At 43.5% G+C, this 24798-nt stretch overlaps 2 protein-coding genes across 10 annotated transcripts in view; both read right to left on the bottom strand.

The window, feature by feature from the left end:
* Window positions 1-11662, bottom strand: part of mtcl1 (microtubule crosslinking factor 1) — a 43306-nt gene extending 31644 nt beyond the window's left edge. For all 9 annotated transcript variants that reach the window (XR_013467144.1, XR_013467146.1, XR_013467145.1 and 6 more), the window contains exons 1-3: window positions 9993-11662; window positions 7535-7759; window positions 7090-7248 (exon numbers count right to left, since the gene is read on the bottom strand). Coding sequence is in view for 6 of the 9 variants with exons in the window: in XM_040170511.2 (XP_040026445.2) it covers window positions 7090-7248; window positions 7535-7759; window positions 9993-10850 (1242 nt within the window). In the remaining 3 variants the exon portion in view is untranslated. The remainder of the gene's footprint in view (window positions 1-7089; window positions 7249-7534; window positions 7760-9992) is intronic.
* A 73-nt stretch (window positions 11663-11735) lies between these two features.
* On the bottom strand, window positions 11736-18034 carry rab12 (RAB12, member RAS oncogene family). The gene is made up of 6 exons (XM_040170523.2): window positions 17566-18034; window positions 16718-16778; window positions 15095-15233; window positions 14398-14487; window positions 14114-14218; window positions 11736-13824 (listed from the first exon to the last, which is right to left on the bottom strand). Exons 1-6 carry the CDS (start codon window positions 17789-17791, stop codon window positions 13717-13719), a joined length of 729 nt encoding a protein of 242 aa, XP_040026457.1. The 5' UTR covers window positions 17792-18034; the 3' UTR covers window positions 11736-13716.
* Window positions 18035-24798: the final 6764 nt, after the last annotated feature.

Below are 24798 nucleotides of genomic sequence, written 5' to 3'. Positions count from 1 at the left end.
CTTTGGGCTGCTGCCATGTCTCTTCTGTTCTGCTCATGGGAACTAGACAACAGAGCACTGTTCTGTGACAGGAGCTCGGATGGATGAGGGTTGGACGAGGGTTAAAGGGGGTCCAAGTGGACTGCGGGGCTGAACGGCTGATAATGAGGTCGTTCTCACCCCCGCCGCCACTTTCCGCCTCCCTCTCCCTCACTGTCCCCTTGTGTGCGTGTGTGTGTGTGTGTGTGTGTGTGTGTGTGTGTGTGTGTGTGTGTGTCCAAAGGGTTCACAATAGGCTGCTAATAAGAGGGAGGGTCCCTCACTTTGGGGATCGAGAATGGTAGGAGAGGAGCCAACAAAGAGTTTGAAATGAAATGTCATTAGCAAAGCCCAGAGGACCACAGGGAACCAAACGCTGAGCTCAGGTGGCAGCCGAGACCCGTATAAAAGGTCAAGGGTCGTTACCTGGAGCACAGGGTGGGTCGTATCGTCGCGTTAGTGTCGTAGAGTTGTGAGAGCTACCAGCTGGAGTGGAGTTTGTGAAGCTTTGGAGGTTTTCCTCCGACAGCTGCACAGGACGTTCATGCTTTTCCTTATGATTCATTAGATGAGTCACATCCAAAGAGGGTTCACAGATTTTTTTTTCCAGAAAGAAAATCCCTTATTTATTAAAATGTTTCAAAAATGTAATTTCAAAAAACCTTTGACCATCCTCACATCTTAAATCAAACTGGATGTTGCTTTCGGATGCGTTTGGTGTTACATTTGTCACCTCACAAAAACAACACCTTTTTATTAAGTATTTTTTGCTCAAAATGAAAGGTTACGTTGAATCCTTCAATGTCCTCTTTAACTAATTAAGTGTAGCATTTTAAAATACAATTTTTCAATAAAGTGTTTTATGCATTTACAGTACTATAGATTCATGTGGATAAAACCATCCACCACCAATGCCATTTACCTACCTGTTGCTTTAAGGATTCTCTTATTAGTCACGGTAAAGTTTACAGAAATCCCATCGGAAGCAGCAGAAATTCTATATAATTGAAAAACTGGTGGTGACAGAGAGCAAGATTCAGGACACGGCTCCTGTCAGCAAAACATGAAACAATATGTTTAAAATGTGTTTACATGTTTTTTGCTTTATGCAAAATATTTATACCCACAATTTAGGATTTCTAAGTGAAGTGGTGGGGCAAGATTTGTTTTTTAACTTGTAAAATAACAGACGAGAGATGCAGGGAGATGGGATTATTTTCCAAAATAAAAGCTATTCAGTAGAGCAGAGGCAGAGGAGGAGATTCCAGATTTACCAAGATGTCGTCGCCTCTGAGTGCGAGAAGCCGTGTGGGCAGGCCGCTTTCTTCAGTGCTGAAGACATCATTTAATAATGGCGACATACAACCCGGCTGCTGGGAGAACCACCATCTGTCTGCGTCACCAGTCTCCCACTTCGGCCTTTTCTTTTTTTTTTCCCTATAACGAGCAGGCTTCACTTCAGACGGGGAGTCTATACGCTCAAACACACGCTCCTACATTATGGAGAAGAGGCTCGGGGGATTCTCCCCACACTGCTTCCAAGAGCAGCAGATCGCACCCCAAAATAGAGCACTGTGCATATGATAGAGGCTGCCATGTTGAGCGAACACGGCTCTGTGCATTTACGGGGACCTCATCTGATTGGAAAGAAAGACGTTAAAAGCATTTTTCCAGAAGAAGAAAAAAATTATAATAATTTTACGAGGGAGTTTTGCCAGGGGAAATGTTAGCTGAGATCTACATGAACTCACTTTTATTAGTCTGTGTAGAGCTGTGTGGATGCTGTTTAAAAATGTCGGAACCAACGTTGGCTTAATGAGTTACTGTAACACTATGAGTGTCATAGCTTTTTTATATAAATGAATGAATGAATGAATGAGCAGGATTTTCCCCAAACAATTATGTGAAACTCTTGCAAAAACGATCGCTCTCAGTAGTGTGTGATGGTGTCTGTCCGCCAAATATTGTACATTGCCCCAGAGGTCAATTTAGGTCAAGGGCGCGCGCTTCTTTTGAAGAGCTATGATCAATAATTATTAATTTTTTTAATCATCTTTTAAAACTGCTTTGATCAGCACTTAATATCAACAACAAAAGATAAAGGAGATAAAGGAATGTGGATATCTCTTGCAGTAACTGCAAATGAGTGGCTGCTTTGAGATGGTGTGTAAAGAGGCAATTAAAAAATAAACTAATAATAAAAGAAAGCATTCAACACCAGTTTTCTATTTCTATTAGGAATGAGTGGGTCTTATTGTGCAGATCATTCAGAGAACGTATGCACGTGTGAGGCCTCTTACGATTGAATGGATACATTTGGCTCAGGAGCAAAAGGAGTTTAAGTTTTTATGGTTTTGGTCTCTTCCATGACAGAGAATGTGATTTTCTTCTGAACCAGACAGCCTGTTGACGCTGGATCACTCGGCTGCTTTTGGCCACAACGCGGTGACAAGCCTCCGTGACTCAGACGGCCTCTGACCCCTGCCACATCAAATGAACTCTCCGAGACCATCGGCCTGGAGAGGATCTCACCCACACGCACACATGCACTCATGCACACGCACTCTTTTTGACCCAGAGAACCGAGGTCGACACTGAACATGTGATCAAATCTGGATTATTCAGAAATCGAACAAGAGGTGGTAATATTGTCATTGTTTTTATTTAAAGGGGAGCTGCTATTAGATAAAATACTTTGTTACCAGGGCAACTGAATCAACCAAAAAAAAGAGATCCATTAGATTAGTGGACCCTATTGTAAAATATTAACTAACACTAACTTAGTCACAGAGAATCGAAGAACTCCAGAAAAAGATTTTCAGGCTTTTATCTTCTTAATGAACATATATTGATTGATATCAATATTCAGTCAGCCAACCCGTGATAACAATAGCTGCTAAATTCATGCGATTAATTCATCAGCAAGTTGCTGACTTTGCACGTTTTCCATGTCAGAGAGTTTGGTGATAATTATCTTGGTTTGTCCACAAGTGATGCCTTTCCCATTGAACATTAGATTAATTGTTAAAATGCAAATATGAGGATGTGCTTCGATTTTTATTGTAGTATAAATCCCAGTGGGCCACAAACTCAGCTTCATATCTCAGATCAAACCCTACATTTTCAATCAGTTTTGCCGTGACTATATTTTACTGGAGTCTATAACTTCCAATAAATCTGACAGTCTGTCTACTCGTTGTGCTCAGAGAAGAGGTGAGAAACAACATGACTCAGTCTGACATACATTCTGCCGAGCTGCTGTCAACCTTCATAAATATAACTGCTAATAACATTTGATACACTAGAGGAAAGTCCAAGACACTAGATGGATCCTGAATGTTCTGCTGTTTTCAGATCTACTTCCACCCGTTTAACCCGTGTTAAACCCACGTCGGTACATCCTGATCAACCATTACATAGACAGCCATGACAATTGGTACAGACTCATGGTCCCCAGGGGATAATCCTATCCCGATTTTGGAGATAGCCTGACTTTTCCTCAAGATCCCCAATGAGGACATTTGCGCCTTTACATGTTGTACCAAGATCAATGTTGAAACAGTTGAGAATATACAAAGACATCTTGACTGACCGAAATGTCAAATGTGTAAAGTATCTTACCAGTTTTGATACTTTAACTGGATGTGACACAGAATATTGTGTTTACAGTGACTTTGTGTTTTTGAGGTGTCAGAAGACCTTGAAAGACTTTGATCGCAGCAGCAGTGAATGCCTCAGGATGTTTTGTGATTATAAAGTGGCAGCTTTTATACCTCCGGAAGTTAAAACACTTGCAAAACATGTTCAGAGAGGAACGATTCAATTTTTCATGGGTTTTAAACATCAAAGGACGGCGCTTTGGAATTCTAACACATCGCAGCAGAGTTTCATGTAGAATTTATGATTCGGTGATAGATTGGCTTTGGATTAACAGTGTTACGGTCTCTAAAATACTTCCCAGTGTCCTTCAATATAGAAACATACACATAAATGTGGACACAAATTTCAGGAATCAATTATTATTTCTATTTTTTCACATGTATGCATACCAACCTTTTAAAACTTACAATGCAGATCACCTTCTGTGAAATTGGTGTGGTGAGGTCTCTGTAGTATTATTAGTAGTAACGTTTTCTAAGAGCGATTTCACAGCACCGCTGCAGTGTGACAATCAGCCTCGTATGGATTTGTGTCACTGCAGCAGATTTGAATTTACAGCAGAGTCCCTATGCTGCTCCTCTCCTCTCGCCTGCTCCTCCTCCCATCGGTGGAGTCAGACCCAAGACGCTAACTAGGTCAATGAGATTCCTCAGAAGAGAGCAGGAGAGACATCCATGGGAAGATGTGAAGCAGAAGTGGGAAGCACACATGAGAAGTGCAGAATCCTCTTGGAAGCCAACACTTTTTCTGCTGGGAGATCCGACATTAAACTAATCACGTCTGCAGCGAGTCTCGCTCAGACGTTGTTGACGCGACTCATCGAGACTGGAGGCATTTCCCTCCGGTGCCTTTGAGGCAACGCTAGGAGATGCCCGATATCACCAGACGACATATCTCTCAAATGACTGCCACTGAGCTGCCAACACCCCTACACATGCTTTGCGGGAAGTCTATTTTAAATATGTTGATTCTGGCTTTTTGCTGTCAAGTCAATGCTGCGGTATGTCAACAAGCACAACACACCGAATTGTCATTTTGCCGCGATGAAAGATGAACTTATCAGAGCGGCGAGAGAGCACCTAATAGATCACCTGACGCTTGTGTTGTGCACGCTGACATTTCATTAGTTCCACTTCATTACACGGAATCAGTGGGCCTTTCTTCAAGTGTCAGAGGGAACGGAAACACCTCTCCGCCGAGCGCTTGTTTGCTTTCCTGCCGACCGAACGAATGCAGCGGCAACAATGTCGCTTGTTGGAACAGCGGAGAGTCTCGTCAACCGGCCCTGCGAGGCTTTTCGATATCAGGTCTGTATCGTAAGCATCGGTCATATCGGAGGCAGACGGGGGCCTACAGCCATCTGATTACAGCCAGTCGCTGCCACTCTGCCTCTTTGTCTCCCTCGCTCTCCCCTCCGATCAGAGTGTGCCGAAAACACGCCAGGCTGTTTTATAACAGGTCTTCTTGTTGGATTAATCCATGCCGGGGTGCCAATCTCTGGGCCGGAGTCACACTGTGGGGCCTCTAGTAGCAGAAAAGGGGCTGAAGTGTCTGAGGTCAGCGGCCCGTTTACGGCCGTGGTGGGAAAGTTCAACAAGTAAAGTAACTGAAGAAGCCTTTTGTAACATTAAGGTGTGTTACCGCTTACTGTTAATGGTCCAACACATTCCTGTCAGTAAAATGTGCTCATCTCTTTATCTCTGTGATGAATTCAAAGATGAATTCAGTCAAATACATCCCTAAACTAAATGTCCGTAAGTACCGTTGTCCTCCACTGCTACCAACCATAAAAAGAACAAAGCCGCTCGCGCCTTGTGCAAACCAATACATGTAGAATGAATGACAATATTTTGGGTGCCGCATCAAAAAAACGCAGCGTCGCGGTGAGGACGTGGGCGGAGGAGACGGGGCAACGTGTGATGTCAAAGAGTGGACTTGTTTTTTTTCTGGGGCAGTCGTCTGGAAATACAATAAAAATCTGCAATCATTCGGAGCCGCCGCCATCTCGGTCTTCTCCCTCACGTGTTTATCTGCATACAAGAGTGCGTGTGTCATCCTGGGGTCCTTTGTGTCGTAACGCTGCTCAGAACAACGGATCTGGAGGATAGAGACAGCCACGAAAATGCAACTGCTGGGGGGGTCGGAGGGGCTTCTCTCATTTCAGCCTTACTGTTCGCTAATCATTTTCTTATGCAAGGTCACGGGTGTCAAGCGACTACGAAGGATTCCGGACACTGCACTTGCTGCACCAGCACATCTGGACTAGACATGGATTTTCTGTCTTCGCCCGAGCGCACGCAGCTCAGTCGGCTCGGCTGTTTGGTTGCCTTTAAAAAGCGTCAATGTTGCGAACGCAGACAGTTGCGGTCATGTGATCAACAAACAGAAGAGCTATTTAGGGCGTCCTGCACCGGACGGAGTCGCCATGGGCGCGAGCTGAGAATCTAACCCGCGGCCGAGCGAGACGACACGGCGTCTCCAAGTAGCAGACGAAAAGCCACGTCTCCATGCCGACCCGTCCGGCGTTGGCCTACTTCCTCTTTGCTGCCACACGTCATTCTACCTGCTGATGTCAAAATAGATTAGTCTAAGCAGCTGAAGCCCGGCAGCACTGAGAAAAGCCTCCGCTCAGGTCATTACCTGAAAGTACACCTTACTTCAAGTATTCCCTCCACTGAGGAGCAACAGTGGCGCTAAAGGCTAAATTACACATTGTGAAATAGGGGCACACAGTATCGGTAATAAAGTTCAACATGTCAACGACAACACCAAGTGGCAGAATAATGATGATGATAAAAAGGTGAGGCTCGGGTATATCAGACTTTAAGAGTCTTTAGTGATATTATACCTGTTAAGATCATTCAAAGCTGGACAGCAGCAGTGGTCCCAAAGCACATTCATAATATTGGAAACAGATCCATAGGAATTGATGGTTTTAATGTACAAAATGAACACTTTTTTTAATCTAAGCGTCCATCTAACTGCCTCGCGTGTTCTTGAAACGCGGACAATTCACATTGCGGCGAGGTTTTTTTTAAATAACACACACCATTGCACAGTTGTGTTGATGGGGCTGTCGACAGGCGTCGAAGTGATTGATGAAATTATTTAACGAATTCACTGATGCCGATCAGGCTGGTGATCGCCATCGATCCCACTGCTTCATCTCTGGGTTAAATGCAGATTCATCCCGGTCAAACCGCATTGTCACCAAAACACCACACAGCTGTCATTTCCCCATCGTTCACTCAACACGGAGCCAAAACACATTCTCAACATTACGGTTGTCCCTGTGTGTATTGTATAAATTGTATAGATCCTGCAGGCGCAACAAACGATTAGGATCTCCCAAAGTGAAAATACGACAGCCTGGTTAAATCAAAACCACGTGTCCGCCCATCATCCCCTCACCTCTTTGGTCCTCTCCAGCTCGTTGTGCAGCGCCTGTTTGGAGATCTCCACCTCGATGATCTTCTGTCTGAGCAGCTCGTTGTCGTCCTCAGCTCTGCTGCGTTTGTCCTCCACGCTCTCCAACTCGTTGTGCAAACGCACCGACACGTCTTTGGCCACCTGAGACGACGCAGTCGGACAAACGCGTAAAGTTTAAACAGATGAGATTTGTAAATATTTCATCATCCGAACATGAACGTATGGTTGGACGCACGATTGAAGCGGAACAAAACAAATCAGTAAATCAAACATTGGAAGTTTGAATTATGCATAATAAGCTGCTCAGAGTGGAGCAGCGACTGGGAATATATATATATTTTTTGTCGATCTCCTGATTGTATCAAATGAAACAGGACTGCCAATAAAACCGGTCAATCCGCAAACACAAAGACACACACAGACATACCTTCAAGTCCTGCTCCAGACTCCGCAGCATCTCTCCGTCCACGTGGCCGGTCTGTGCGACCCGGAGGCTCTTCTGCTCGGCCTTTCGCAGGCGGTACTGCAGGATGCGGCAGTTCTTGTTGGAGCGGTCCAGGTCTCGCCGCAGCTCCTGCAGTTGGTAGACCTCCTCCTCCAGGTAGCTGTCTCGCACCTCCTCCATCTCCGCTCGCAGCTCATCCACTTCATCCTGAAAGACACACAAGGTGTGACATTTATAGCACCTTCGTTCATGCAATAATACTAAAATACAACATTTGTATTATTCTCTTTTTTTGCTGCAAATAGTGCCGACTGCTTATGGTGTTTTCGTGTCATAATTCTGCTTCACACAGCAGGTACTTTTTTTTTTTTATCCGAAAAATGTAAATGTACAACTTAAGAGTAAACCTTTTTAATGCAGCAACAAATTGTTAAAAACTTGGCCCAAAGGACAGCAAAGGGCAGTATGAATTATATATATAGAATTCATTTGAATAGATGGTTTCCAATGTGACTTATATCATTAGATCCTGCTTTTAGAGTCAGTGGAGCAGATATCTGATATCGGTACCCGCGCACGCTTCATCTGTTTGCTCAGGAGATTTTCTCCGGGATGCATATTCAAAGGCTTTGACTGGCACCTGATATAAAGGCAAATGTTTGCTGAATGGGGAGTTTGGAAGAGGGTGTAGATGAATGAAAACAAAATGTATCCTCATTTTGAAAAGCATGGTTTTCTGAGGAGGACCCTGGAGGACGGCGTCAGTGACCTTGTGTGCGCTCGGCCCAATCGATGGCCTGGTTAAAAACTGAGTGAGAGCAACATCCTGCAGGAGCGGATATATTTAGAGAATAACACACAGAGTGTTTATGCGGAGTACCGAGTCATCACCTGTAACTCACCTGTCGTGTGATGTCTTAGCCAAGCAGCCCTTTATTGATCAATATCTATATATACACTGGGAAATGTCAAACATATTGTGAATAAATAAATTACAATCTCCTCCGACCCAAGATGATGTCTTCATGCAAGCTGTTTTTACTAACCAATAGCCTGTAACCAGATTATTATCACTTTGTTATCAAAGGTGACAAAGACATGCAGGAAGTCCTCACATTTGAGGAGGTGGACTTGGAAAATAATGACTGAAATGATGAATCACTTGCAGTCAAATAAGCCATTGAGGATTTTAAAAACAATATTTGCTGGTTCTAACTTCTTAAATTCAAAGTCATGACATTTGTCTTATTTTTATATCATAAAAACTTAAGACTTACACTGGTGGATCGATTCCTATAATACATAGTTTGTTTTTGTCGATTGACTACTTGATTAATTGAAACTTATAAGTGTCAAATAAATGTACTAAACTGTCTGCCCCATGAGCAGTATAGCGGTGGCAGGACTCCCAGACATTTGGGGGATGCACGGGAGGAGGGGGAGGTAGAAGAGTCCCAGCTGGCAGACTGACACCAGGGAAGAGGGCGTTTGAACCCAACACACACGGGACATCCGACTGTTATCAAGTCCTGCGGGATGAAGCCATTACAGCCAGAGCCAGTAAAGCTGATTAACTCTCTTGTGTTTGCACCGGGCCAAAGAGAGAGAGAGGGGGAGGGAAGGAGGGGGGGGAGGCACAGACATGCGTGATCAAGTTGTAAATAATACTCAGACTAAACCATCTAAAAAGACAATAGAACGCTGCAAGATCGTTTGCCGCATTATCGGTTCGCCTCCACTCCCCAATTTATGGGGGTAGCCTACTTAAAGAAGGGGGAGGGGGATCCGGCATGGAGTCTCCAGCAGGACTTTCATGCAGGATGCAGAAATTAAACTATTGCAAACAAAACCCTAATTTACATTCTACTGTGCATCTCGGTGCACAATTTGACATGTTGTTGTGTTACTCTCGGTGATGCAAATTAATGGGAGGGGAATGGGGAAGGGGGGGCTGGGGGTATCAGTCTGTGTCACAATGAGTCTTGTGGGACAGCAATATTTTAAAAAATGAAAGTCTGCACAACACATGGGGGAGAATCCACTATCAATAAAACTCCCATCAATAAAAGGTCAAACCCACAGGGAAGCCAGGGAAGAGTAAAAAAAAAAAGACGACATGATGGATGGAGAGTCCATGGAGGGACATCATGGGGGGGACAGCTGGGCTTTAACGGGAATGCGTTGACATTTGAATAATTTATACAATTTGATGCTGCTGCCCGTTAGTGAGCAGGTGGAACGAACAGGTGATGTTGAGGACGGAACCCGGGACCTGTCCTGCAAAGGGACACCCTGTCTCTTGCGAACAGCTGCCTCTGGGACAGAGATTAAACGAGCGTGCAAGAACATTGCTTTCACATTGTATTTGAATGTGTTTATATAAAAACACATTGCAACGAACACAGCCACCCCCCGTCTCTTTGAATAAACGACACTGTACCTTGAGGTAGTCGTTTTCGGATCTCAGATCTTCCACCTCCCGCAGCAGGTCCTCCTCCGTCGCATCTTTGGTGCCCGGCAGTCGGACCGCTGCACCTGGTGAGGGTTTCTCCTTCTTGCGTTTCCCCGGAGCGGGCTGAGCCTGAGACATGCTTCCCTTGGCGGCGGCCGCCTCGGTTGTGCGCAACGGACCAGCAGCAGCAGCAGCGGCAGCAGCGGCGGCGGCCGCTCCGGAGGCTTCTGCCCGCAGAGGATTATCGCCTCCCACCTGATCCCGGTCGCTGGAGCCGGTGCCGGACTCTGCGTCGCTTCCAGCAGCCGGTGCCAGCTTCTGCTCGTCCGACAGGGGCTCGGACTGGCAGTCCGACAGGTCTGAGCTGCTGTCGGTCTGGCTGACCCGGCCGAGGAGCGCTCCGGTCGGCACCCGGATCGGGGATCCGTGGCCGAGAGGCCCCGGGGCCAGTTTCCCCTTCTTGCCTTTGGCGAGGATGGGGCTGCTGGTGCTGTCCGGTTTGGTGCCGGCGGCTTTGGGGTCCGCCGCCGCATGCTGAGGCACCTTGGAGGGCTTCCTCACGACGGACGACTTGGTGTGACTTTTGGTCGTGACGGGCTTCTCTTTAGCACCGGGCGCGTGGCGCCTGGAGCTGCGGTTCGGATGGCCCAAGGGCACCGGGGCGGACTGCTGCTGCTTGCTGAGTTTGGGGGATTTCGGTACGATGCCAGGCGGTTTGGTGGAGCGGCAGTGCACATCCTTGAGGAAAGGTCTGGCCGGGGAAGGCGCCCGGTTCAATCTCTTCTTCTCCAACTGGTGGTTCTGCGGTTTGGTGTCGCTGCCGGAGCCATCGGCGCTCTCCATCATACACCGACACCGGCGGCAGGAGGGCGGCGAGGGGAACGATCAACCCACGGCACCGCGGAAAACCTCCGACACACGACACCAGAAAGACGGCCGGGTTGCTCTACCTTGCTCCCGGCCGGGGATGCGCATCCTGCGCTGCGCCGGACGCGTTCACTCCATCTCGTATTCATTCACCAGGTTGCCACTGTGTGTCCTCCCCCTCCCCTCCTTCCACGAAGCCCCCCGCTCCCCCGTGGAGGAAAAGCCGCAACAGAAAAATGGGATTACTGGGAACAGGAAGGAAGGACGGGCAGGTTGCTTCTGCAAGACAAGGCTCAAGTTAAAAAGAAGAAGAAGAAAAAAGGAGCCATTCTGAGTCACATCGGTGGTCTTCTTCTTCTTCGGGTCTCCATCCCGGTGGCACCCGGGTTGTGATGGATGAGCCCCCCCACCCCACCCTCCGCCCCTTCCTTGGTCCTCGTGTCTCCTCTCACTCCTTCCACTTTGTCACGAGACTCGGGCTGCAATCACTGCGGTGTGAAAAGCTCGACGCCCGTGATTTTGTGCGAGGGCGCATGCGCTGTTGCGCCACGCGCACACGCACACCCCTGGTTCTCTCTGTGGGACCAGGCGGGACCTGGTCAGACGCGCTGTGGTGCGCATGCCCCGATCACACGCACTCTTATTGGCTAATGAACACCTTGGCGTGACGAGTAAAGATCGAATGGGGAGGGGCCAGTACTCACCTCAGCGCTAACTCGGTGACACCTAAACGAAGTTGAATTTCTCAAGAGAAATAACATTCAAACTGAGCAAATGATCATTTCCGGGATCCCCTCAAGCACCCTGGCTGGGCTATAACGAATCCCCATTTAGAAAACAGAATAATCAATCAAGACCATAATATGGTAATAAATATAGATATCTTTAATTGCATTTAATTAGTTCAAGAATGCCACAAGTTATAAATACCACAAATCTGCTTTAAACATGCCAAAACCTTTTTCAATGACTTAAACAGGTTTAATGCAAAGCACAGTCTTTCCTCTGAAAAGACAACGTATTTCAAATAAAAACATTTCTTAAAATGTATATTTATAACACTGAGTAGAACAAGGCTTGGCTATTAAAATAAAGACCAAAGGGTTAGTGCGACAATTGAAGGTTTCACTACACAAAACAATGTCAGAAGAAGTTTGTCATTACAAGACACAAGATAACATTTTGGAAGATAAGTTGTATGGTTGTTTGTTTAAAGGTAATGCTTGATGTCATTGACAAAAGGAACGACAATTTGTTTTGGCAAGGGACAATCCAATTATTCATCATGTGCCAGCTTAAGTCCTCAGACTTTAACATAAAACAGAAACAAAATCATCAAAGTCTGTTTATGTCGTGTTAGATCGAGTCCTCACTACTTAACATGTAAAAACAAAACAGAACAACCAACAGTGGTACAATCTTGCATTAATTTACCAAAACAAGACGGAAGAATTAAATGGATTAATAACGATGAACACAGGAGGGCTTAACATGCAACGCAGTGTTTTTTTTCAAAAATGTACTGGGAAACACCCACACTGGTCTGTAACAAACTGCAAAATCAGATATTTAAATCTGTGGACTTCTTCTTATCCTTCAGAAACACATCGTCCCAGACAGATTTTATATGAAGATGTTTCTCCATCAAGATTTTATGAAATTCAAATCAAGTTTACAATAGAAATCTGTCAAAATGAGCAGATATGAGCCAATCAAAGTTTCCTGAGTCCTTCAAATACCACCACCCCCCCCAAAACAAAGGTAGCCAAAATTTGTGATATTAGTAACAACCCCCCAAAAAAGGCTAAAACCATGCGTGTGCCCACCAGCTACTCACTATTTAAACTTCCTCTATAAGCCAGAAACACACATGGAAAATGTGCCCTTTTCAAAACACAAATCGCTCAAAGACTACATTACCCATCTCTCCTTGCATCTCCATCCCACTTCAACAGGGAGATCAGAACAGCCACTCCCTTGGCGACATCATTGATCTTCACCACATGTTGTTCTACTTTACGTTTTCTGCATGTCGGCTTCACTTGGTGAGATGGATTGTAGTGCAAAACATAAACATGTATACAAATTGTGAAATGAGCCGTTCCAGCCACTTTAACACTTTAAGGAGAAGGGATACAAAGCAATATGATCCACCACAACACAACCACCTATTGCTGGCTGCAAACATCTGCACCTTGTCCAGTCATAACAGCAACACACCGTATTTACATCATGTGCTTTTGTTTACTTCAAGTCCACTTATCACTTGGAGAAAACGCCCGTCAGTCAGAATATAAAACTTCTGTACCGAGAACCAGAATCTAAACTAAACCGAGGAGACATAAGATATTGTTATCGCTTTTTCTGTAAGCTGGATGATGCAGAAATACCAGACCACCGCGGCAACTCGGACAATGGCGAACTAAGTGTACAGTATATGTGATGAGTATTCAACAGGAAGCTGTAAGAACCTCATAAATCAGCCATCCCGTACAATTTGCAACTGCTACCTCTGTCTACCTCGAAGGCACCTGCGGGGCATATTCAGCCTGACGGTCCGAGGAATGAGGTAGTCGGGCTCAAGGGTGGTGGACAAAAGGGGTGGTAGGATGAGGGTTAGTGTGGTTGTTGTCATGGTGAACAGTTAGGAAACAGGAGAAGAACAAGGGAGGATAATACTGCTTGTTGAGAGTCCATGCATCCTACATCAACAGTTAGTGACACCAAACGGCTGCTTTTTGCTTCCCCCTGGTGGCCTGGCTGGTACTCTGCATATCTGTGTGTGTCTGTGTGTGTGTGTGTGTGTGTCAGTGTGACAGGGAGAGATGGGGGAGCACTCTGACCCTCAGCAACAGCGCATGCGGGGAGGTGACAACTCCGGAGGCACTTCCGGTTCGGGCTGCAGAGACAGGACGCTGTTGGAAAGCTCACTGTTGGGAACCTCCAGAGGCATCTGTTGCACCAGGAAGAGAGAAGAAGTCATGGTGAACGCATCAACAGGGACTTCTTGAGCTCAGTGAATGAGAAACTTCAATGTTTAGGAAAGAGACGGATAGCTGATTAACTAAAACTTAAGCTCTGAAATACAGAACGAAATAGTGTCTTGATAATTTCCTGGGAATTACTGTTGTGCTCTGTTATAAAATCATTCACAACTAAATAACATTAAATATGAACAGAGATAGACTCAAATGTTACAACATTTACAGATTGTTGCTCATTATCTGACCCAACACACCAACCTTGCTAAGGATGTCATCCACAAGCTTCAGGAAGATCTCGTCCACGTTGAAATTATCCTTGGCACTCGCTTCGCAGAAGCGCATTCCACTTATTCGAGAGCAAAACTACAACACAAACACAGAATTAATTTAGATTTAACAAACTTAGCCGATTTAAAGGGGATTTTGTGATAAGCTCACTGCGATGTTACACATGATATCAGTTTCTGGAGAGGGGCATGAAAACGCAGAAGTCCTGGTTCTGTAATTTGATGGTGAGCCAGAGCGTTGCGTGTTGAACCCACCCTCTCTCCCTGCTGCCTGGAGATGATACGATCAGTCTCACAGTCCAGCTTGTTGCCGACCAGGAGAAGCTCTGCTTCCTCTGAGGCGTACTGACATGAGACAGAAAGCCCAGAGAAGACACTTCAGATTACTGCAGCGGTAGATGTTCAGCATACGGTCAACATAAGAACTGGTGCTGCAGTTTCTACAGTACGGCAGCTAGAGTGAAACTTCACAACAATTTCACCCTTGAGGTTGTTTTCTTTCAACTAAACATTTTATGCTGTGGGATTTGGTACTGACTTGGAAAATCATCAGAAAGGCTCATTGCAGATCTATCTTTGAGGTGACTATGTCAGCCAACAAATAAGAAATATAGGAATGTAAAAGATGTTTTGAGTGTGTCCATTTTATACTTGTATACATTTTATTTTAATTTATCAATGGTAAGAAAATGTCCCGGTACATTTCATTGTCACAAACTCTGAAAAGTAGTAGTAGAAAAGTAATGGCAACAATACCAAAAATATTTTACGGAATATGTTGCACTCAAACATAAACATCGGCTTAAAATGTAAACCTCCAGTGCTAGATGTATGAGATAATCCAATTGTTTTAACACTACAGAAGAGAAAATTGTGTGAAATAAAGGCGAAGGAACACTCAAAAAGACAACGCGGTAAAGAAAGAGTTTATAGAATTCTGCCGTTTGTTTACCTTGTCAATCATTTTCATCCATTTGGGCAGGTCTTCAAAGGTCTCCTGCTTTGTGATGTCATACACCAGCACTATTCCCTTGGCGCCTCGGTAGTAGGCTGATGTGATGCTGTTGAACCTCTCCTGACCAGCGGTGTCCCTGGGTGACATGAACGAAGGGCAACATCATCTCAAGTCAGCAAGGCTTCTCTCCGACTACCGATCAGGTGATTGACTGATTCGAACAAAAGGTATTTTTCACCCATTAAAGATGACAATTAAATATAATTCTTCTTTTTTCTTTACTAAACTTAAGCCAAGATTGAAAAACAAACAAACGAGGAGAATCAATTATGGGACGAGCCATTAGTCAATAATGCTAAAAGAATTTACAAATGTTGTAAATTAGTAATCTTTCCATCATTCATTTCTTAACAGTAAGCATAATAATTAAACCAATTCAAACATGGGATTTGGGAAAGCAACCTTCCGTTTTAACGACCTACAGGATCAAAAATATTTTCAATTCCATTTGGGAGCGCACTCTTTAAGTCGACGCCATGATTCAGTCGATCATCTGGTTCTGGGTTAATTTTAGCAGCACAACAAGCGGATTGAGCTGCACTCACAGCGCGGTGTTACTGTACCTTCGGCACGCCGGCCTCTCCCTGTTCCCTTTGTGAGTCACCGTCAGGCTCATGAGCAGAAGAGAGCGGCGAGAGAGACAGCAGCACAACGGCGGGGTTAAATCGGGCCGGGTGTGCGGCAAAGATGGAGCTTGACGTGAGCAGTTCAACGTGAGACACAAAACACATGGACAGAGGGCATCTGGGACGGGACGTGTCGCGGTGGTGGGACGGGGAGGAGGGTGAGGGGGGCAGAGGAGCGGGGATAAGGCGGGCTGTGGTAAAGGGTGGCGATGTGGAGGTGGAGAGGGTGGACGGGTGTGGGTGAACACGAATGATGCGTTAGTAAAATAAGCGACAGAGTGCTTATTGCTTTAGCCCAACACCGTCGCACACAATCAATGCAGACACACAACCAGTGAAGTATCTCCTATGAAATATCAATTCTGCAGTTCAGATTAGAGTGTTGACCTGCATCGGGAGGGAGCGATGTCACATGCGGTTCACGCACACCGACCAACAAGTACAATCTGACTCCCACTCGCACCTCCAACGACATGGTTGAAAGGTGTGACCAAGTCACATGAGCTAATATTAATGTTTTCCCCCCTCTGCCTCATAACTACGAAAGTATGACGCAAATTAGGAAAAACTACTAAATGTAACAACAGCAGTACATCATGTAACCAAGAATAAGTGACTGCCAACTTAAGACAAGAACAAGGTGCGTGAGATCATGTGCTGCTGGACATTACTTTTCAAGTTATATCTCCACTCGACCAAACGCTTTTTAATTTTGGACTTTGGACAGAAAATGCTACATTGCATGTTAATGGTTGACAAACATGCAGTAATGATTTTTAGGACACCTTATTTGCACAGGCATCGCCTGCTTCACAAAGCTGAACGGCAGTTTTTTTTTGTTGGAGCAGTAGTCCTGCTTTGTCACAGGACGGACACAGGAAACGCCCCGTGCAGAGGAGCAAAGGGGCCCGGAGACATCTGTCCAATTACTCACCATATCTGTAGTCTGATCTTCTTCCCTCTCAGCTCCACCGTCTTGATTTTGAAGTCAACTCCTGCGGAGGGGGAAATCAGACACACACACATCTGGACACACATAGCATTTCCTGTGCTGTTCGACAACCCTCAATGCAAATGACATGTCATTTTGGATGAAGACAATATTAGTGACACACTGTGGCACTGGAGTGACCAGGCACAAAATGGAGCTCTACCACAGCAGCTGTTTGTGAGTGACTATTCTGGGATTGGATTGACTGTTGTTTGGGTCACGGGACTCTTTGCCCAACTATACTGTATATATGAGGCTGGCAGCCTAAAACTATGGCACAGCAGTTCGGTACAAGGTTATCTTGCTTCAACAAAAACAAAATACAGCAAAACTTAAAGATAAAGTGACGATATAAGTTTATGTAGAAATGTGGGACATTAATGTGACAGCTCATAATATTATGATTAAGTCAACTAATTCATTACTGGAAAGCTGCAGATGCTATAAATTACTTTAATTCCTGCTCCACATACCCTATAAAAATATATATATAACAATAACCCATTAAACTGTCCCAAGTCTTAAACCTGAGTTTATCTCACGTTACTTGCTTCATTGCAGCCTAAAAGCCGAGACACATCTGACAGCTGCGTCGGTGTTGTTGTTTCTGTTAGCTTAAGTTAGCAAGCTTCAGCCATTATAGTGAGTTCCGCTGCGTCCCGTTAAACAGTATGATAATATGAAAACAACGTCTAGTTCATGGTGGTTTAATAATAGTCCCTCCAGTAAGTAGACAGAGCCCCGCTGAACGCTGTCAATAAAAAGTTGACGTAAACGCCCGCTGTCCTCACCTACGGTCGACTTGCAAGCTTCGCAGAAAGTGTCGTCGGTGAATCTCTCCATGATGCTGGTTTTACCGACCCCACGGGAGCCAATGATGATAATTTGAAGTTTAAAATCAGCGGGTCTAGGCGGCATCTTCCTGCGGCGCGACTGCGCCCCCAGAGCCGGGGACGAATTCGAGGAGTCCCCGCCGCCACCGGCGGCCCTCCGCGGTATGTCATACCTCGAATCCATCAGTAATTCCGCATTTGTGATAACTAACAAAAATCAGAAAAACGCGGATAAACTGCTGTACGAACGAAAGACTTCGCTACTTCCAACTTTCCGTCGTCCCAGTACAAGTTTGGCAAAGTTTGTCTCGCGCCGACAGTTGTTGTTTCCCAGCCATTAGCGACACTAGCCACCGTGACGTCATCCACCAAATCAAAACAGACTTCCGTTTCCGTCGCCTCTCGGTAGTTTTCTCATTTTATTTCAATAAAATGTTGTCCTAGAGCACAGATCTGTGGTTTGCAGTGATTTTTTCGAACCAATGATTTCCAAGGAGCCACGAGCCACAAAACCAAAACTGTGTCTGCTCCAAAAATATGGCACATTCCAATATGTCCACAGTGGTCAGATTAATAAATGTTGTCTGGTATCTTCAAATCTTCAAAAAAAGAAACATGTACAAATATAAAGTCCTACCTGTTACGACCATAGTATGCTATAGAAAGTATGTGTTAGTCTACATACGTAACTGTATACAATGCACTAGTATTCTAGTTAGTAAACAGGAAATAGATGAAAATGTGACTAAAGAATGTCAAAAACCCTTCACTTACATCCCCTTCAAGTGTTTCAGGGTTTAATGCATAGTCCACTTTTTAGTCTGCTGTACATTAACTATTTTGCATACATTTGATCAACCTTCAATAGGTAGTTTCAACAAACAACTTTGGGTATATTCCTGCGCTGATATACACCTATATGCATACATATATAGTGAATATGTATGAATTTATGTGCAATTGTGTATGTACACTGTATCACACCTGTTATCAGGACATGTGTAATAATTATTCAGATAAATATCCAGCGTTTGCTGTTGTACGTCATTTAACACAGATTCTCATTAGCTGTTCATCTTATACTGTTTAAACATTATAAACTGTAAACGTACTTAGAGAACAGCCAGCGATACATGTCTTTAGCTGAGCTGTAAATACTAACAATATAGTATATGTTACTCTATACCCTGTATATTTATTATGCTAATAATATATAGTATATTACATTATATTCTGTATACATATTATGTACGTACTGAGAGAGTTCCTGAAGCCCATGTACGAGGGACTGGCACAGCGCTACAGCGCTGCAGGCATAGAAAAGGCACAATAACAGTGGGTAGACAGGTAAATAATATCAATATTTTTGACCATCATTGGTGACACAAACAGCTCATAGTCACAACTTAGATTACTTTTCATTTTTTTCAGTTTTATTAAAGAAAAGCCCTTTGCATTCAATTTTATTTTGATGACCATATCCACCATATTTTTTCTTCGTTCAGGGATTGCTGTGTTGCACTCAAGGTGGCAGAGTCGTCTGCAGGAGAACATCTGAAATGGGATTCTTGGAGAACAACAGATTGCCAATGTCACTTCTGGTAACCTCCGAAACACATGTGCTTCAAGATCACATTTTAATGCAAACATTAATATCAAGCTGGACTTGTTTCACTGCATGAGGCGGTTCCTCCGTGAGTGTGTGTCGGAGCATCACGCCCTGTACAGTTCCTTTGCTCAGTTCCTCTGGACTGGGACAAGCACAACAGCAAGACAGATCACACCCAGGCCCCGAATCCACCTCCTCAAAGTGATCCACTCGCTACCTAGTCTGTCATCCTCACTGGCACCATCAAGGTTGTTCCAGTTTTCTCCATACATTTGTGTCACTTTTCCATTTTTTTACAAGATGTGAAAATATATTTAGGGTGTTATTGAATAAACATTCACATACAAATACCAGTCTTTCATGAGCTTTTTTTTTTTTTTGAACTTTTTATTTATATTTTTTCACATGACAAAAACAAAAACATGGAACATTATCTGAGACTAGGGCTTGGAAAAAAAAAACAAAAAAAAACATAATTATTATAAAGATATATACTGTGTACATACATGTATATCTTGCTGCATCTAATATGAATCCCTATATCTCAACAGACACAATACCACAATGTACAGCCATATCATTTATAAATTTAAATATTCTTTAACCATGTGCCATCTCCGGATAAAGAGGTCAGTTTTCAGTTGTAATGATGCAGTCATTTTTTCCATCAAATAAATCTGCTTCAGTCTCTGTTTCCATTCAGTAACGGTTGGTGATTTCACAGACCTCCAATTAACAGTAACGTTTTTTTGCGCAATTAACCGTAGTACACGTAAAATGTATCTTTGGTCAGCATTGAAAACATCCACTGATATAACACCCAATAAGAAGAACTGTACATTCGATGGTACTTCTCTTTTTACAATTTTCTCCATCTCCTCTTTGATATTTTTCCAGTACGTAAGGGTTATTGGACAGTCCCAAAATATGTGTGTATGGTCCCCTATTTTACCACATTGTCTCCAACATAAAGCTAGAGATGGGTCTTTTACAAAATTTGAAATAGCCAAAGGAGTATGAAAATAGCGTATTTTAACTTTCCAGTCAAATTCCTTCCATTGTTGGCTATTAATTCCCTTATGACATCTGTAGCAGAGTTTATCCCATAACTCTTCCTCTATTACTGTATTAGCTTCTATTTCCCATTTTTCCTTAATGTTGTACGTGTTTCCAGCTGTTTCTAATATCAGTCTTTTATAAAGATGAGAAACCCGTTTGCCAACAGGGAGGCGTCTTTCAGAAACCGAGATAAAGTATTGTTCAATGCTGTTTGGGATTTTGCAGATTCTTTCCCTCTCCTTATGGTTTGTAATGTAATGTCTAATTTGCAAATATCTATAAAGATCACTTGAGGGAAGATCGAATTGTTCCTGGAGTTGTATGAAAGACTTTAAGTGAGTTTCTTCAAAGAGCTGGTTAAAAACAAAGAGGCCCTTAGCCGCCCATCCCCTAAAACCATGGTCCCACATTGAAGGTGGAAAATCTACATTACCCACTATGGGCATAGCTCGAGAAATTGTTCCAACATCTTTAAGCATTTTCTTTACTTCCACCCATACTTTGATTGTATGTTTTATCCATTCATTTTCAATCTTCATTTTATTGACGTGTTTTAGATCCATAAAGGGTAGGACAGACAGTTGTGCACCCCTAACTTCCCCTTGCTCTATTTGGGTCCACTTTGCTTCTTCATCTCCACTGATCCAAGTCCCAATTGCTGATAATTGAGCTGCCCAATAATACAATTTTATATTTGGCAAGGCCAAGCCTCCTTTATCTTTAGCCAGATGAAGTGTTTTAAGTTTAATTCTCGGTCTTTTGTGTTGCCATATAAATTTAGAAATTAATTTGTTTAACATATTAAACGTGGAAGCTGGAACTCTTATGGGCAATGATTGAAACAGAAATAAAAGACGTGGGGTCAGGTTCATCCTTACAGTCTCAACTCTGCCGAGCATAGATAGAGGAAGAACCTCCCAACGAACTAGGTCACTCCTTATTTGATTAATTAGCTTATTGTAGTTTGCTTCAAAAAGTCTTGCAGTTTCAGGTGTGATAATAATCCCCAAGTATCTAAATCCATGTTTAGACCAATGAAATGACACCCTCTCGTTTAGTTGTTTAGGCCATATTCCTGATATCATCATTGCCTCTGATTTATTTTGATTAATTTTGTATCCAGAAATGTCTCCATAGTCTTTTAGGCATTGCATTAGTCGAGGTATTGAAGTAAGGGGATGTTTTATAAAGAGAAGGATGTCGTCAGCAAAAAGGGAGACTTTGTGAACTCTCCCCCCACCATCCTCCACCCCCTCAATCTGGACGTCCCGACGAATTGCCTCCGCCAGAGGCTCGATACTGAGAGCAAAAAGAATGGGAGAGAGAGAATCACCCTGTCTTACGCCCCTCCCTATATCAAAGAAGTCAGAGCATTGTCCGTTAACTCTAATTCTTGATTTGGGATTCTTGTACAACAGCCGGAACCAAAAGGTAAATTTTTCACTGAAGCCCATCTCAATTAATGTTTGTTCTAAAAACCGCCAATCTACCCGATCAAATGCTTTCTCGGCATCTAAGCCGAGAAGCATTGACGTTTGATTACCCTTTGCCATGAGCGACTGCACGTTTAAAGCTCTCCTTATATTGTTTGTCCCTTGGCGACCTGAAATGAACCCTGTCTGATCTGATTTTACTATTTTCCTAATGTATTTTTGTACTCTAGTTGCTAAAATAGATGTTAATATTTTATAATCCACACACAGGAGGCTAATAGGTCGATAACTAGAACACTGCAATGGGTCTTTTCCTTCCTTATGCAGGACTGTGATGATAGCCTCAGACCATGACTCTGGAGGGTCTCCTGAATTTAACACATAATTATACAACTTGCATAGTGCTGGAGTGAGGTCATCAGCAAACACTTTATAATATTCTCCTGCGAACCCGTCTATTCCTGGCGTTTTGTTATTTTTTAATTTAATAATCGTTTCTTTCACCTCCTTTTCTCTAATTGGCTCTACTAACGCAGAGGCTTCATCCTCCGTCAGTTTGTCTAATTTCAGGTTTTTAAAGAAATCGTGCATTTTTTCTTCTTTTAATTCCTGATGTTGACCCTTATATAACTGTTCGTAATATTTGGCAAAGGCATTTGCTACTGCTTTTGGGCTAGTTTCGACATCGTTAGAATATGGTTGTTTTATTTTAGGAATTGTTCGACTAGCTTGTGCCTTTCGTAGTTGGAATGATAATAACCTGCTAGCCTTGTTTCCCAATTCATAGTATTTTCTGTCAACAAACCTAAGGGCACCCTCTGCCTTGTATGTCAGAATCTCATCTAACTTGGCTCTATTCTCTTTAAGTTTATTAAATACTTCTTGTTTTCCACTTTGTTTATGTTCGTTTTCTAATTTCTTGATCTCAGTTTCTAAATCTACTTGTTTTTTAAGTCTGTCCTTCTTTAACTTTGATCCTATAGATATTATTTTCCCCCTTATTGTGGCTTTTCCTGCTTCCCATAAAACCGTAGGTGTGACCATTCCATTGTCGTTTAAAGCAAAATATTCCACTATTGCCGACCTTATTTCCTCTCTTGTATTAACATCTGTCAGTAATGAAACGTTTATTCTCCAATACTTCATATTTGGCTCCAACCCCAAATCAAGTGTAATCTGTACAGGGCTATGGTCTGAGATGGTTATCGGCTCAATAACACAGCTTTTAACTCTGTATGTGTCCTTTTTGGACACCAAAAAATGATCCAACCGTGAATAGCTTCCATGCACTTGTGACATAAAGGTGAAGTCTCTCTCTTTTGGATGAAGATGTCGCCAAGCATCTATCAACCCCAATTCCTTTATCATATTCATTAGACTTTTTGACATTCTGCTTTGAGGTTTTGAGGATGATGGTAATTTATCTATTCTATTATTCAGTACGCAATTTAAGTCCCCACCCATTAACAGAAGACCCTCCCCATGATCTGCTACCAAATGTGCAAGCTTTTTGAAAAAATGTGGACAATCTTCATTTGGTGCATAGGCATTCAAAAGAGTTAATTTAAAACCAGCCATCCTCCCTATGACCATAACGTAGCGACCCTCCTTATCCTGGAAAACATTTTCACAATGAAAGTACACAGACTTACCGAATAGTATAGCTACACCTCTCTTTTTACGTTTCCCATAAGAGCTACTGTACACCTGATCCACCCATTCCCTTTTTAATTTTTGATGTTCTGTTTCTGTGAGGTGAGTTTCTTGAAGTAAGGCTATAGAGCACTGCATTTTCTTCAGCTGTCCTAGTATCTTTTTTCTTTTAATTGGGTTGTTTATTCCTTTTATATTGTAGGTAATTAAATTAAGTAATGCCATCCTTGTATTTGTACTGAATCATGTAACACAGCCCAAACCTCTCATGAAGATCTGTTAAATAAAAGCAAATAAAATAATTTAACTGCAAATGTACAAAGTTAAACAAAAAACAAATTGCACCTTGCCTCAGATAGAACACAACACTAACAGCATGAACACAGAACAGAACTTCCAATTTTCCAGTCAGACATAGCGAATAAACTACAACCATGCCTGACCCCCGGTGATAATGGGACAGAGAGTGGTGACCTAATCCCTCTGTGGAGAAATGCACCCAGTGTGCAATAGTGACCCAAATTACACTAACATGTAAGAAAGGTCTTAGTGAGTGTGGACCACTCATGTATACCTCAAGAGTCCGTCAGATCTCTTTCTTATTTTTAAACCTTTGTGACAACTTTGCGTTTTTATTTTGTATTGTGCTATTATTGCTTTCAGTCTATATATTGTTCATACACACTTGACCTTGTGTACCTGAAACTGGTTGTAAGTGTTATATACCACAGACTACTCATCTTTATCTTCTTCCTGAACCATAGCCCTCAGGTCAGCTAACGCCAGCACGTTGGTTCTCCTCCTCTTCGCGCTGATGTTCCATCCTCCAGTTAGTTTCTCCTCGATGCGCTCTCTCTCTCCGCACTGCACCTCTACACCCATCTCTCTCAAAGTATCCGCGGCGTCTGTCAGCGAGGAAAAAGTCTTCTCTCCAGAGTCCATCTTGACCTTCAGTCGAGCTGGATACAGGCACTTTGCCTGAATGCCCCTCTGCTTTAGCTGCTTGACGACTGCGTGAATCTTCGCTCGTTTCTTTTGCAGCTCAGGAGAATAGTCTTGATCGAAGAAAATCCTTCTGTCTTGAAACACCGCATTTCCTTGGCTCCATGCTTGCTGCAGAACAATATCTTTCACCCCCGCGTCGAGGAATCTCACAATGATTGATCTGGGGGGGGCCGCTGGATCTGTCGGTTTGGACTGAAGTGAGCGGTGCGCTCTTTCAATTTGAATGTTCAGGTTAGGTGGTAACGTCAATACTTTGGGAAGCAAGGCTTTCACAAACGCGACCACGTCTCCATGTTCACTCTCCTCTGGTATTTGAAATATTCGAAGGTTATTTCTTCTCAGCCTGTTCTGCATATCGTCACAAACAGCTGAGAGCTGTTTTTCGCGTTGTAACAGGTACCTTATCACACGGTGCTGCCCTGCCCCCGCATC

The sequence above is a fragment of the Gasterosteus aculeatus genome, chromosome 3 (genome assembly GCF_964276395.1).
Source record: "Gasterosteus aculeatus chromosome 3, fGasAcu3.hap1.1, whole genome shotgun sequence".
In the NCBI taxonomy this organism is placed as follows: domain Eukaryota; kingdom Metazoa; phylum Chordata; class Actinopteri; order Perciformes; family Gasterosteidae; genus Gasterosteus; species Gasterosteus aculeatus.
Note: the sequence above shows the minus strand (reverse complement) of the source record. Positions and strands in the feature narration are given on the sequence as shown.